A 15,856-nucleotide genomic window follows, 5' to 3' on the forward strand; every position below is an offset into this window, starting at 1 on the left:
ACTCACACTAGGTGGAGTCAGGAGCACCATGAAGGACAAACCTTAATTAGACTTGATTTTTAAAATTTTCCCTTGTGGTTAATTATTAGAGCAAATGTCTCTAATGTTGAACTTTACATCAGGTAGCCCCAATGCCAACGTCCTTAATAAATTCCATGTGCTTTTTACAAGGTTATGTTCTTCTGCGAACTGTCTGCACGTCTTTCTGAACCCCTCAAGACTGGACATGAAAGAGTATAAATAATCATTCTTTAAAAATTACACTTCCTCTACAACCTTGAATTTGAAATGTGAATATATGAATATAATAGCCCTGGAATTACTATGCAGATTTATGGGGATATCAATTTAGGTTATATCACAGGCCCAACTAGGCCTTTCTTTCTGAGGCTCGGGATTTGTTAAAGTTGGGATATAGTTTGGGGAGAACGTGCTTCTTATATACACAACTGAAGATCTCTGACATATGGGTCTCTTGCAGAGTTATACCTGATTCTAAAATTGAGAAGACAGGAATAAAAATCAAATCTTGAACAGAAGTAGCTGAAAATGATAGGGAGGAGCGAAGCTTTGCTCCAACCTTCCCACTGTTTGAAGATGGGTTGGTTTGTTTTTCCAAAACAGCCAGCATAATTCAGCTGGAGGAGGTAGAAAGATTTTTCTGCTCCTTGTTTCAGTAGAAATCGATGGGCTTTAGCTGGTGCAACTGTCGCCCCTGCGTTTAGTACCTGAAATAAAATAACCCTCGTTGTTTGCACTACTGCGCTACTTGGTCTTGGTGTTCACCGCTAAACAAGTATTAATTAGATAATCCTCCGAAGGCCGGTGGAGTGGGGGGAGGGGGGGCAGGGATGGAAGGCAGCGGTCCAGACTTGGCGGCCCTGATTTTTGCATCGTGACTGCAACTTGCTCGGTGGACTGAGGGAGTCCTGGGGGAGGTGAGAGAGCAGCTCCCGGCATCTTATTGTCTGCATTACGGCCGAGGACGAGCGTGGGGCGAAGAAGCCCAAGCTCAAAGCCAGCAGCGGACCCCACCTCCCCGGCGGCAACGGTGGGCGCCTGGGGGAGCCTAGGCCCCGGGCGGCAGCAAAGGCAGCCAAGCCCGCTTCCCCCTCCAAGATTTCTAGGGAGAGGTCTCCAAAGCTCTTGCGCTCTCCCTGCCTCCCCCCAGCCCCAGCAGCCAGGGGCCGAAGTGGGGATAGAGGAGAGGGAGTGAGGAGAAACCGGGGTGGGGGCGGGGGTTCAGCGCACGGGAAATGCCCAGAGATGCAGCCAGACTCCCGTGGGCTTAAGAGCGGCAGGGATGAACTTAACGAGGGGAGGTGCTGACTCCTGATGAAGCTCGCGGCTCTCTGACGATTCCCTACTGTCCTCTCCGACCCTCAAGTCACCCCCCACCGCTGCGGGGGCCCCTCGCGCGCGGGGCCATGGGGCCAGTTCAGGCCCTCGCTGCCCCTTTAAGGGTTCCCGAAACTTTCCCCCTGGTAGCAGACGAGCCTCGTCACATCCGTTGGCCGTAGCAGCGGGGCGCGTTCCGAGGAAATTCGGGACTCGAGTTTTCCCGGGGAAGAGGCGCGGCCCGAGACGAGCGAGAGAGTGGGTAGGGCGCGCCGGGTGCGCTCCAGCGGACCCCGCGCTCAGCTGTGACCTTGGCCGCGGGGGAGGGGCCCGGCCTCTGCGGGGCAGCCGCCGCCCGCCAGAGGGGGCAGCGGCGACCAACTTGCTCAAGTTGGCGGAGCGGGCTGGGGCGGCTCCGGCTCCGGCGCCTCCTCCCGCTTCCCCGGTCCTCCTCCCGCGGCGCTCCTCCCAGCTGCCGCCGCCCGCCCGGTGCGCGCCCAGCCCTGCCCGCAGCCCCGCGCCGAGCCGCCGCCGCCACCACCACCGCCACCGCCGCCGGACGGGACGGGCCCGGCCGGGCGCGCCCCCCGGGCCCCGCCGCGGGCATGGGCGCGCAGGCCCCGGTGCTGCTGCTGCCGCTGCTGGCCCAGTGGCTCCTGCGCGCAGCCCCGGCGCCGGCCCCCGCACCCCTCACGCTGCCCCTCCGCGTGGCCGCGCCCACCCCCGGGCCCGGGACCCCCGCCGCGCCCCGCGCCGCGCCCCACGCGGACGGCCTGGCGCTCGCCCTGGAGCCCGCCGGCGGCGCCGCCAACTTCTTAGCCATGGTGGACAACCTGCAGGGCGACTCTGGTCGTGGCTACTACCTGGAGATGCTGATCGGAACCCCCCCGCAGAAGGTAGGTTGGCGCTTGCTCGCTCGCTCGCCCAGGGGACCCGCTCCTCGCCACCCCTGCGGTCCCCCAGGCTGCAGCTGCAGGTTGTCCGGGGTTCCGGGGGGGGGGCGCCCGGCAGTGCCTGCGCGCGGTTTAGCGTCGCCCCCAACCACACGCTGAGGGGCCCCGCAGGGCCGGGAGCGGGGCGCGCGCCCTGGGGACGCGGAGCGCGGGCCGTCCTGTCCGGGGCGCAGCCGAGGGTGTGCGCGAGTGTTTCAGAACTTGTTAGTCCTCCCCTCCGAGCGGCCGGGCGGCGAGCGCCTCCAACGGGCAGCCCTTCTGGCGAGCGGGGAGCCGGCGCCGTGGGCCTTGGGTGCGATGCTGTGGGTACTGGGGGCTCACTTTGGGTGCCGGTTCTCCGCCCCCCCAACACACACCCCATGCTGTCTCACTGCTACGGGGGCTGGTGGCCGGCTCCGGAGGCGCAGTGCCTGGAGAGGGATCTGTACGCGAGCTCCGCCGAGCAGCCCTGTCCGCGGAGGCTCGCTGGCTGCGGGCGGAGGGGGCCGCGTGGCCGCCGTGCTGTTCTCCTCTCCCGGAGTTGGCTCGTCGGCTTCCTCCCGCCTGCCCAGCCGCCCAGTCTCTCTGCACGGAGCCAGCGTCTGCAGACGTGTGTGTGGAATGTACTAAATGCAGTCCTGCTCCTGCGGAAAAATACGGGCTGAGCAAGCCTTCCGGGGCCGGGTGGCTTCCCGATGACCAAATAAAAATAAAACCAAACAGCCTTCTTTTTATCTTAATCTGATTTTAATTTATTAGCACTTTTTGTTGCAAGAAACGATGGCCCCCGGCTCAGTGATCTTAAGAGAAACAGAATTCCTGGAGTTGATTTGGCCCCCCTCCTGTTTCCACGTTTACCTAATCTAAGTGTGATTTGAAGTCAGGTTTTTCTCATCAATTGAGTACAGTCCCAAGATACTTTGTTTTTATTTTTAACATTGTCATTTGAGTTTCAATTCAGTATGATTCCCCCATAAATAGAACATACTCATGACTTTGGTGTAATTCTAATTAAATTATTCAAGACTTTCTTAAGAGGAAAGACGCGCCATGCTAATTCTTTTAAAAAAAGAAACTCTACTGAGTAACTTCTACACTTGCTTAATTAGTTTTAAAAAAAAACCTTCAGAAATGTGTTCTGCTCAAAACTTTAACTCTGGTTGCCTTTCCTCCTTGTCTTTGGTCTTCCCGGCGGGGATGGTGGGCAGGGAGGGGGAGGGCGTCAGCTGAGGGAGCTTAACTTGACCACAGAGGTGTGGGTGCTGGTAAGAGCCACCACGTGAAGACACGCGCTCGTGGTGAGAATGAGAACTTTGTACTTTTTTGCCTTCCCAAGGTTTCGCAAGATTGCGGATGAACCTCTTTAGTGGCTCAAGGATGATCTCTGGGAACAGGAAATGACTCTCCCTTTGTAAAACATGTGCCTTGTGGGGAAGAGCTCTTGTTAATTTTTGAGTGGAAGGGAAGTCTTTGTACTAAAGTAAAGGTTTGGGCAGTTTGGGTGCTGTGATGAAAGGGGTCCTTGATGTCTGTCTCCCTCCAGAGAAGACAGGAAGGGGAAAAGAAAGGCTCAAGAAAAACGGGGGTGGGGGGGATAAGATTTCTCTTGGGTTCTCAAAAAAAAAACTTTCATAAATAATAGCTTTTCTTTATTAATTAATCCAGTGACCTTTATTTTATTATTTTTTTAAGTAAGTTCTAGGCCCACCGTGGGCCTTGAACTCACCTCCCGGAGCTCCGAGAATCACATGCTCTGCAGCCTGAGCCAGCCAGGCATCCCAGTGACCTTTACTTTAAAATGATGAAGTTTAATTAACAGGATCGTACTGAAGCCTAGTGCTTATATCTTTACCCTGGCCAAGGAAGTAGTTCATTCAAGGTTATTTCTCAGTTAAAGATGAGCATGTTTCCAGGGAAGGCTGTTTTTAACAATCCAGATTTAATTTTTACATTTGACGGGGAATGAAATATTCTGTTCCTCCTTCTTGGCCTGATTTAGTAATAAGCTGTTTTATAGCAAGATCCGTGTGTACGATCTTTCCAGAGGCCTACTATAAACTCTTAGGTATTAGTGACAAGTGCATTGGGATTCATTTCTTCCCTGTCTCCTCCTGAAATGTCTCCGGCCACCAGCAAGGTGTTTGCAGCAGGCCCTGGGGTGACTTCTGAACTTGGAGTGAGGTTTCCTGCTCCATTAATGGCCAAGAGTTATGCATTTATTCTCTGCTGATTCTCCTAAACCTAAAATAAAACTTGCTTAGGTGGAGAGAAGAATGAAATTGTAAATTCAGGCATTAAATAACCAAGAATTTTTGGAGAAGTAATAGTCCCTGACTGGGTGGAGGGCTCCCCTCCTGGTAAGCACCCTGCTGCGGGCGTATGCTGTGCGTGTGTGCGTGCGTGCGTGCATGTGTGTGTGTGTGTGTGTGTGTGTGTGTGTGTGTGTTCTCCTGGGGGGGGGGTCCTCGCAACCACCTCGCAGTTCTGATATCCATTTAGGGGATGGGAAAACACGCTTGGAGAGGTTGAATGACTGGCCCAGGGAACCAGACAAGAAAGAGGGAGGAGAGCCAGCAATCCAGCCCAGGTGGCTAGACTCCAGAAGCCAAGTTCTGAACCACTGGGCCCATACCTACTGCTACCTTTCCTTTTTCCCATTTTCCTTTTTTCTTTTTAAGATTTTATTTATTTATTTGACAGCACAAGCAGGGGGTGCGGCAGGCAGAGGGAGAGGGAGAAGCAGACTCCCCGCTAAGCAGGGAGCCCGATGCAGGGTTCGATCCCAGGGCCCTGAGGATCGTGACCTGAGCAGAAGGCAGACCTCAACCGACTGAGCCACCCAGGCACCCCTGTTTTTCCCTCTAAAAAAAAAAAATTGGCCTTTAACTACCCTCTCCAGCCAGAGGTCCTTGGACGTTAAAGCCCAAGGTGTTAGGGACTCAATGGGTGACCAAAAATGGACTCCAGCCCCTTGCTGTCCCTTCATCCTTTGCCTCCCTTCAGGGTGACCCACTGAATGGTTGGCTCCAGGTATGCATGGGAGAGGGAGAGGTCATTAGGAACCAGAGCTGCACAGAACCCTGGTCTCCCATAGGAAAGCCCACTGTTGGACATGTGCTCGTTCCCTGAATGTTTCATCAAGAACCAGGGGTTCGTCGTTCTGCCTGCCACCGTTGAAGACATCACAGGCATCTGCCCCGAAGCCCGTGTGAGAGCAGGACCACGTTGGCATGGAGATGAGTGCCAGGTGTTTGATACCATCACGTGACTTCTTTCGAACAGTAGAGAACCAGCAGCCGCTTGAACCATGCAATTTGGTCTTCTTAATAATAATAATGGTGTTCTAAAGTGATTATAATTATAGCAATTTCCATTATTTTAAAAAAAGGCTTTCACCCTGACGCAATAAATCCAACTGGAGATGCTAAGGGTCTGCAGCTCTGTACCTTGTAATGGCCTTAAAAAGCCCTTAGGGGTTTCTGATAAAAGATTTTCTGTCATCTCCGCTAATACGGATGAAACAGACAGCAACACGATTTTCATATTTAAACATTCGAATGTAAGGAGCTAAGAAATTATTTTGGGGACTCACATTTTAATCATGGCGCATTGGCTTACCACTTCTTAGTACACAATTGTTTGGAAGACTTAGGATTGAAGATATGTGCCAAGTATATGCAATTTAGGAGTTTGTCTTTTTTAGAATAAGCAATCCAGTGTCCCTAAATTACATGAAGCTCACTGCAGGCGAGGCTGGAAAAAGGAAGGCATGGGCACTGAGAATAAATTTGATGGAACACAGTGAGATGGTAAATATTAAGGACAACGGGAAAGGAAGAGATTTCTGGGGTCTGAAGAACAGGAAAGTCAACAGCGAGGTTCCTACCAGGTCCTGTGAGCGACAGGTAGCAGCTCCTGAGCTTTGATGGAAGAATTCAAGATCCAGGTCCTCCTTCGGAAGGCAGAAAGGCCGGACCGAGGCATTTGCTCAAAGCCCCTTGAGGGACAGTCTGAGAAGTTGCTAACAACGGTTAATATTACTAGCTAACCTTTATTTCAGGCTCACTGGATAGTGGGCACCATGCTAAGCATTTTGCTCAGCTTGCCTCATTTACTCCCCCAAACGGCCCTGGGAAGGACGTAGAAGTTACTCAATTTAATTATCAGATGGAGAGAGCAAGGTGCGGAGAGGCCCAGTAATCTGTCCAAGGTTCCCCGGTGAGTGGCAGAGCTGGGGTATCTGTCAGTGGGGTATGCCCGGTTCTGTCCCGCGGTCTGAGCACTTTACTGCTCCCCTTGTGCACTTGGACTTTAAAAAAAAAAATACCCATTTTCATTCACCTGCGGAGGACTTGGGTGTGGCCGGAAGCATCTGGGATGTTGGTGGCATTACCCCAGTGATGGCGGCGGACGGGTGATTGGCCACGCTGTGCTGCCCTTCCCTTATCGGTTGGAGATCTTTGAGTTTCTAGGTTCTTGCAGCTGTTGTCACAGATCACCACAAACCAGGTGGCTTAATAGAAATCCATTCTCTCGAAGTTCTGGAGGTCAGTCATCCAGAGGAAGGTGTTGCCAGGGCCCTGTTCCCTCCCCCGCCTCTCCCAGCTTCTGGTGGCTGCCCGCAGTCCTCCCTGTTCCTTGGTTCTAGGCTGCATCTCTCCAATCTCTGTGTCTGTCTTCAAATGAAATCCCCCCACCCCTGGTGTGTGTCTCTCTAGGTCCAAATTTGCTTCTTAGAATGACAGCAGTCATTGGATTAGGGTTCACCCTGGTCCGTTCTGACCTCAGCTTAGCTTCATTACAACTGTAAAGACAGGGTTTAGGATTTCAACATATCTTTTAAAAAATATGTATTTATTTTAGGGGCGCCTGGGTGGCTCAGTTGGTTAAGCATCTGACTCTTGGTTTCTTAGGTCATGATCTCAGGGTCATGAGATCAAGCCCCGTGTGTCGGGCCCCGTGCTCAGCGGGGAGTCTGCTTGAGATTCCCTCTCCTTCTGCCCCATGACTTAACAAATACTCATGCTGGGAAGGCTTGAAAGCTTGCATTTCTTGTTTTAAGGACTCTGTAATGCAGGGCGCCTGGGTGGCTCTAGTCCGTTAAAGCGTCTGCCTTCGGCTCAGGTCATGATCCCAGGGTCCTGGGATCAAGCCCGGCATCGGGCTCCCCACTCAACACGGAGCCTGCTTTTCCCTCTCCTGCCCCTCCTCCCCGCTCGTGCTCTCTCTCTCTCAAATAAATAAATAAAATCTTAAAAAAAAAAAAAAGACTGTAAGGCATCCATCAATCCTCTTTATTGAATATGTTTGATAGAAAATACACACCTTTCTCCAGTACTTCTTCCTGTCCCATCCAGCGCTTTCTTGACTTCTGATTTCCTCTGTTGAAGACAGGTGGGCATAACCTCCTCTGGGCTGTTTCCTCCTAGAACATTGCTGGCCCCTCCTAACTAAAAACCAGAAGGGGGGAAGTTAAGGTCGGCTCTTGTGAGGAGTGATTTCTGCACACGATAGTACATGCCATGTTGGACCTGAGGACAGACATTTCAAGGCAGCGTTCCCTTCCTGCTGGTGCCTGGCAGCATGCCTTGGGTTTTATTTTATAGCTCAGACCCAGAATGGGAGCAGGTCAAGCCTATGGCCCCTGGATTCAGGGTCCACCTAGGCTGAAGGTCTGGGTTGGTGGCTGCTGAATTTTGCCCCAGGCAGGGTGCAGCAGAAGTAGGTGGTGGGTCCAGGGTGATGATGGGCACTTCTTTCTCCAACCTATGGACCACCTCTACGGCCAGCAGTGGGGCTTCTGCTCACGCTTGGCTCCATTGCCCTGTGTCCTGGATTCTTCCACTCACTCTGTTCTTTTTGTCCAGCCTGGGCTTGATGTTGACGCTGGGGCTTATTGTACCTCAGTGACAATGGATACTATCTGCAAAACAGAACGCAGCCGTGAGGCAGGTGGATGGCCCTGCTCACCTGTGACTTCGGATATGTGTATTTATGGGTGAAATGTAAGGATGTGTACCCCATACTCTGGGCTAGTTTCCTGAGTCTTGGAGAATGTGTTTGTGATGCACAGTTAGCTTGACTGTCACTTGGCGCCCCTTTGTCCCCTTCTGGTCCAGATGGACTATTTGATTTTTTGCCTGTTGGTACTCAGTTGCTTTTTTGCTCTTGGAATTCTCAAAGAGGAAACAAAAATACTCTTGGTGTAACCACATTAAAGAAACAACTAGGAGGTTTGTTTATGAGTTAATGCATGCTAGCCAACACAGGTCTCAGGTTGGACGTTTTTGAATTTTTGTTATATGGCACGTCATATACCTGTACCTGGAAATACACAATCTCAGCACTGCCATTTTAGGAAGATAAAGAGGACCGTCTGAAGAGTAAAGGGGGTGCTGCCCTGGGCCAGCTTCATATTGCGGGGAGCCGTAAAGGGCAGTGGGAAACTTCTCTCCTTTCATTTCACACTAGACCGAGAATGGCCCAGCGAGAGGATTTATACCTGGCCTCACTAAGGCCAGGCTCGTGCTCCTACCGTGGAGCCCCTCCAAAGCCTGCACTGGGTAAATGGCCTTATTGGCGGTAGGCAGGGGGACTACTTCAGCTTGCCAGCCATGCAAACCCCCTGCCTGAAACAAAACGCCCCACAAACCCCCAAAAGCCCAGCCCACAAGCCAGCCCCTCAGAAAGCAGTGCCGTGGGGGGAAAAAGGTGGAGAGTATTGAATCAAAAAGTTTTCCAGGTAGCAGAGAGGTTGGGACAGTCAGGATGCTTGCGGGAAGGGAAGCTTGCTGCTTGGGGAAAGTGGGTGTGGATTCCAGAAGCCTCAGTGGGCATCCAGAGCCACTTCACGACATCAGGCTGCCCCCTGGAAACGATAAGCTTCTTGCAGTCAGACAAGTTGCTGGGAAGCTGGCAGAACTGCAGTCATGTGGGGTTGGGGTGTTGGGGTGCTGATCCCAGAGGTGTTGCTGGCCGAGTGTTTGGTGTTGGAGAACCTCTTGGTTCCTCGGTTCCTCTGCTGTAAATTAGGAGATTTGACCAGGTGACCTGAGATCCCTTTGAGGACTCTTTTAATCGGTTATAATCTGTTCTAGTTCTGAGTGCTTTCAAAAGCTCTAATTTTCAGCAGCTGTGTGCAGGTAAGTCACCTGGGCATCTGTCAGAATCTGGCTCAGGGCCCTGGGTTTGGGGGAGGGGGCAGAGGAGGGTAAGTGCTGCAGGCTCACTGGCCACAACTGCAGCCCTTGTCCCCAAACCCAGCTGGCCTGGGAGGGACTAAGAGCACCTGGTAGAACTGGTTAAAAATAGTTTCCCGGGATCCAGCCCAGATGTTATGGGTGAGACAGTCTGCACCGGGCCTGAGCATCTGCATTTTACCACGTCCTGGTCCCCGTCCAGCAGTCGCTCGGCCCCAGCCCACGGGTGCGGTTTGGGAGCCACGAGAGAGGCAAAATTCTCCTCTGCTTCGTGGTTCCCTGCGTGGTATGGGTAGGTTCTTTTATCTTCCTAAATGTTGTTGTTTGGTTAGCGTTTTCCTCTGTGGGTTTAGCAAATCTCTACCTCAAGCAGATTGTGTTCCAAAAACTTCCTTGTGTTTGGCGGGTTGGAAATGTGGCTTGCGTTTTCTCCAGGGAAAGTGTTCTAAAGGCGTGTGTGCTGACGGTGTCCTTTTTAAATTTCCTTCTGTCACAGAGCAATAATTTGTAAATCAATAAAAATGAATTAGTAGGAAAACGAAATGAAAATAAATGTATAGATGCAAGTGTTACTTTTTTAGTTATTGGGTTCCATAGACATCTGGTTTGGGGGGAGCTGCTGTTAGTTTCAGGGCTGGGTGGGGCATCCTGTGGCTACCTTGTTGTCGACTGTAACCTTGCTTTGTGGATCCGTGCTGCGGAGCAGTGTGCTGAGGACTGCTCTAGAAAGTGTACTTGCTCTGTAGGAGGGCGGGACAAATCACAAGTTGCTACGGATGGTTCCGGTAACAGATTTGTTTTGCTGCCCCTCCCTTTAGTGGGATAGTGGTTATTTTTGTTTAAGCAAAAAGGAAATGGGATAGTGTTGGTTTCTCTCCAGTGGGGGTGGGAAGAGAGCTTTAACCCCGGGGCAGCAAATAGGTCGAAGGCAGAGGTTTTCTGTCCCCAGAAGTTGTGCCCTGTCTAGGGGACATATGGCACTGTCTTGAGATGTTTTTGGTTGTTACAAGTTTGGTGGTACTGCTCACTTCCGCTGGAAGGTCTCAGGGATGCTGCTCCATGTCCCGGCAAGGCACAGGATAGCCCCCCCCCCTCACGCCCATGACAGATAATTATCTGGTCTAAAATGTCAGCAGTACCAAGGTCGAGAAATCCTGGAAACAACATGTCGACTCAGCTGGCTTGGGAGCAATGAGGGGAGGATGTCCAGGAGAAGCATCTGCCATGGGCATGAGCAGGGAGGGACGGTGTGACACCTGTGGATCGCCCCTGATCTTCACAGCCCTGTCTCGTTCCTGCATTGTGGTTCTTCTCACTTGGCGTCTTTATTGAGCATCTACTGTGTGCCAGGCTCTGTTGTAAGCCCCGGGATGCACCAGTCAACAAGGACTTGTATCTCAAAACTCAACAAAACAAAGCAAACAACCCAATCAACCCAATTTTCCAAAACAAGTAAAAGATCTGGACACTTTGCTGGAACCTGTGTGCTTGTTAGCAAGACAGATTGTAAGACAGTAAACAGAATTTCCGCTAATTGCTGAGACAGTCCAACCTGGTCATGGGCACGGGTCAGAACAGACTGCTCCAGCCTGGCGGTTGGAGGAAGGCTCTCCGGGGAGGTGCAGTTTGGCTGTGACCAGCAGCATGGGAAGACCCAGCCTTGAGAGGCTGGGGAGAACCAGGTTCCAGGGTGAAGCCAGGCAGGTGAAGTCTACACCTGTCCCCTCCCGGGGGGGGGGGGGCACATGCCGTGAGTGCACATGGGCCGTGGGTGCCTCCGATGTGCCAGCTTTGGGAACAGCTCCTCTTTCCTCTATTTTAAAATTCTGCTTTGGGGTTAGATTTTATTAGAACAAAGTCGAGAGAGAGAGAGAGAGAGAGAGAGAGAGAGTGTGTGTGTGTGTGTGTGTCGTGAAGAGTTGGGGGAAGGGAGCTGAATATGGTTAGCCAGGAGTTTCTGAATTAAGGAAAATTAAGCTCAGTGCACCCAGGGGAGGTGGGGCACCAGGAGACCATTGCCTGTTTTCTAACAGTGTCTTCAGTCAGGTTCCCCAGGAGCAGACTGAGACAAGCATGAGAGTGGGCAGTTTATTTGGGAGGCGATCTCAGGAATCATGTGTAGGGGGTGGAGAAGTGAGAAGGTGTGGGCAGCAGGGCGTGAGCCCCCTGAGGATCCCTGAGAGAGGATGCCAGACTCAGTGGTCCCAAATGAAGGGCAAGGGCACCGGACACTCCCCCCCCACCCTGCCCTGGCTCCTGCCAGGTGTGGGCTGAGGGCTGCTCCAGAGTGGGCTCACCTTCAGCGTTTGGGGTCCTTCGGCTGGTTGGAGAAAGCCTCCAGGCACAGTCGTAGGGCCGTGCATTTGGAGGCTCAGGGGTCAGATGCACAGAACTGTTGGCTCAGCACAGCCCTCCTGCTGGACCTTGTGGCTGGCACAGGTTAGGCTAATATTTGAGGAATGAAAGAAGGAATGCTCTCTGTCACTGGCTGTATTTGAGAATCCCATTTCGGCCTTTCACAAAACAGTTTTAAAGCTCTACTTTATTTATTTATTTTTAAAGCTCTATACTTTAAAATCCTAACTCCCCAAAGTGATCTAGAATCTAACTCACAAAAGCCTCTGTGAGTCAGTCCAGAGTGTACTTCTCATTGATATATGTACTTTGAACTTTTTTTCCAGAAGAGGAGGATGTGGGCACTGAGCAAGAGAAAATGATCGGGGGGCAAAGGGAGATAATGTTTGAGGTTAAAAACAACCACAAGACCTCCTTTGAAGATCGAGTGCTCTGAACCTAAGACTTTGAACATCTCTTGCGTGCCTGGCACCTTGGGATGCCTGAGAGCCGTGCAGCAAGGGGTGACAAGGGGTACAGGGCGGGGCCAGGTCCCTGCCCCACCGACACTCACATGTAATCCACAAGCTTCCTGATGCCTAAGAATTTATCGGCATAAGTGGTGTGCTTATTCCTAAGTATACACTCGTTTCAGAAACAGATAAGATACTTTTTATCGCCCTTTGGTCAGTACAAGTATGGGCATTTTGGCTTTTTTTTAATTTATTTATTTGACAGAGAGATAGTGAGAGGGGGAACACAAGCAGGTGGGGTGGGAGAGGGAGAAGCAGGCTTCCCGCGGAGCAGGGAGCCCAACAAGGGGCTCGATCCCAGGACCCTGGGATCCTGATGTGAGCCGAAGGCAGACGCTTAATGACGGAGCCACCCAGGCGCCCCTGCATCATTTTGGCTTCTTCTTTTTTTTTTTTTTTTTTGTTCCCAAGTTTTATTTAAGAACTCATACAAAATATTCCAGATAAATGCGTTTTAATTCTCATCTTCCTCCTCTTTCTCATTTTAGTTAATCTGGAGGTAACGCAATTCGTAACTCTTTGCTGTTAGCAACTACGCACAACTAGTCATGGAGATTATTCTTCAGATATTTTTTGGTGAGATATTTCAAATACCTTTTGGAAAAAGGCACCTCAGAAGTTACAGTAATCTTGATTTTGCTCCTTTCAATTGTTACAACCCCTCCACCGAGATTCCCAACTTTTCCCTTCAGTTTGATCCGTTCCCGAAGAAACTGCTCAAAACTGGCAGCATCCATGACTCCATCTTCTACAGGGTGGATGCAATCCAGCGTAAACTTCAGAACTTGCTGCTTTTGTTTGCCCCCCACCCCCCTTCGCCACAAGCTTTCTCACGGGCACCATGGCGGCTGCGGAGGCGGAAAGGGCTGCGCTTTGGCTTAACCCTGAGGGACATGGTACTCTGTGGTAGCCCACCTCCTTGTTCGTTTCACCCAAATGGGAGAGACTGTGGGCTGATCGGGTTGCAGGCCTTTGTGCTGGGCTCTTGATAGAGGGTCGACCCCTGTGTGCCTGAGGACCATCCTCACCTGCCCCTCCAAACCAGAGCTGGTGCCTCGCTCGGGGCTGCTCATCCCAATGGCTGTGAACACATGCCTCGCTGTCCTGGGTTTATGAGCCATGAAACATCTTAGTGTTTGTGCTCAGGCCTGGGGAGAGAGGCAGGGGCCTGCCCAGCCTCAAATCTCAGCCCCATGCTCCACCCCAGCTTCAGCAGAGCTGTGGGTGGGGCTCCTGGCCGTGGCCAGTGAGCGGTAACATTTCCTGTGGCGCCTTGGGTCCGCATGAGCTCGGATCCCCACCCCAGGGGTGCGTGCGGACCCCGGGGCCCAGCAGTCCTGGCTCCTCTGGCCAGACAGCATCCCCCTGCGTCCTGGGGAGTTTAGCATTCTTTGACGCTCTTGATAAGCCCCATGCACTTGTGGTTTGTGATTCTTTGTATACGAACCATATATAAGATAGTGAGCGGCAGAGGAAACCGGATATGCCATATTCTTAGAGCTGGTGTGTTCTGAAATTTCATGACAATGTGTCTTAGTATGGCTTGTTTTGTTTGTTTTATTTTTTTATTTTTATTTTTTTTATTTATCAGAGAGAGAGAGCGAGGCAGGCAGAGGGAGAAGCAGACTCCCTGCCGAGCAGGGAGCCCGATGCGGGACTCGATCCCGGGACTCCAGGATCATGACCTGGGCCGAAGGCAGTCGCTTAACCAACTGAGCCACCCAGGCGCCCCATTGTTTTGTTTGTTTTAATGTTCAGCACTTGGTCTTTTCAGTCTGGCTCAGGATGTTGAATTCTGAGAAGCTTTCTAGTAAAATGTTCTCTTTTTTTGGACCTCCTGTTATCCAGATGTTGGCCTCCTAGTTCTCATCACTTGGTCTCTGGGTTCTACTCTGTATTCATATCTGCCACTTTCTCTCTAATTTTCAAGAGCACTTTCTTTTTCCCTCTGAATGTTCCTTTTTGTGGTTGTACTTTACTCCTGTTTCCGAATTGCATATCTGCTATTTCTCTGAGGAAATAACTTACGATTTTTTTTTTTTTTGAAATTTTCCTTTTCGGCTTCCTGCCTTTTCTCTTTTGGCCGCGAGTCCTTCTCTTGGGGTCATTGTCTGGTGTGTATCTCGCGCCAGAGGCTTTCCACAAATGTCTGGTGATTATTAGCTGACTTCACATTTAAAAATGAAGTGTTGGGGGGCGCCTGGGTGGCTCCGTCGATAAGCGTCTGCCTCCGGCTCAAGTCATGGTCCCAGGGTCCTGGGATCGAGCCCCGCATCGGGCTCCCTGCTCGGCGGGAAGCCTGCTTCTCCCTCTCCCGCTCCCCCTGCTTGTGTTTCCTCTCTCGCTGTGTCTGTCTCTGTCAAATAAATAAATAAAATCTTAAAAAAAAAAAAAAAAAGTGAAGTGTTAGGGGCGCCTGGCTGGCTGAAGTGGCAGAGCATGTGACTCTTGATCTCCGGTCATGAGTTCAAGCCCCACGTTGGCTGTGGGGTCTACTAAAAAAAAAATAATAATAAAAAAATAAAAAGGAAGCGTTAAAAGGCCAAGTGGAGGGCTGTGCCTAGGCTGAGTATAGAGAGTATTTTTTAAAAAGATTTATTTGTTTGTTAGAGAGTGGGGGGAGGGACAGAGGGAAAGAATCTGCAGCAGACTCCCCACTTAGTGCAGAGCCCAATGGGGTGCTCAGTACACGACTCCGAGATGGGAACCTGAGCTGTCAGGAGTCGGACCCTAACCCACTGAGCCACCCAGAGGCCCCTAGTGTACTTTTGTTATTTACGTGCATGCTTAGGTTTTGAAACATGGCTGTCTTGGTGACTCTGTCACCTGCCCTGTGGCAGATGCCTTCAGTTGGGTGGTTGAACCAAAACATCTTAGCCCTCTCCTCTCTGTCCTGGAGCTTGCCCTTGCAGCTGCCAGTGTAACTAAGCACTCGGCTGTGGACAGGGGGACCTAAATTGGGGTCTCCTGGAGGATTTCAGGGAAGCTTATATCTCCAGATAAAAGTGGCGGGTCTGGCTGGGGTGATACTTTCAGCTCTTCCCTGCCTTTGGTGCAGGTGAAGGTCGGCATCAGGGAGCCAGCTTCTGACCTTGAGAGTCAGGTGAGGGGAGCAGCAGTGATTTGATGCTGGTTTTCTTTGAGGGGCTGATCTGATACCAGCTGTCCCTAGACCCTTCTCAGTGTGGAGAAGAATCCCTGCTGCTTTGAGCCGCTTAAAACCTAGCTTCTACTCGTAGCCGAAAACATTCCAAATGATGCGGCATCATAACTTTTGGGGAAAAAAATAGCTTAATGATTTTAAAAAAGTACTTTAAGGTAGTTTGTCGTTCTTTTCTTCTCCTTGAAATCTCCCAGGAGGAGGAGGAGAAGTTGAGAAGTCTTTTCATTAGTGTCTTTGTTGCTGTTGTCGGCAAGACGCTTACGTCCAGTGAGCACCATGTGGGACCCTGTTAACAGGGATGTAGGCTTTGGCCATCACAAAGGGGGACCCCTCAGGAGACGACCACTGGGAGGAGTT

At 51.5% G+C, this 15,856-nt stretch overlaps 1 protein-coding gene and 1 pseudogene across 1 annotated transcript in view; one reads left to right on the forward strand and one right to left on the reverse strand.

The window, feature by feature from the left end:
• The first annotated feature begins 1,928 nt into the window (after window positions 1-1,928).
• BACE2 (beta-secretase 2) overlaps window positions 1,929-15,856 on the forward strand; it is a 90,668-nt gene continuing 76,740 nt past the window's right edge. The window contains exon 1 of the mRNA XM_025863457.2: window positions 1,929-2,234. Coding sequence (XP_025719242.1) covers window positions 1,944-2,234 — 291 coding nt within the window. The 5' untranslated portion in view covers window positions 1,929-1,943. The remainder of the gene's footprint in view (window positions 2,235-15,856) is intronic.
• Window positions 12,745-13,344, reverse strand: LOC112816759 (large ribosomal subunit protein eL22 pseudogene; annotated as a pseudogene).

Source organism: Callorhinus ursinus, unplaced genomic scaffold (genome assembly GCF_003265705.2).
Source record: "Callorhinus ursinus isolate GAN/ISIS: 27379988/994484 unplaced genomic scaffold, GSC_fseal_2.0 scaffold75, whole genome shotgun sequence".
NCBI classification, from domain to species: Eukaryota; Metazoa; Chordata; class Mammalia; order Carnivora; family Otariidae; genus Callorhinus; species Callorhinus ursinus.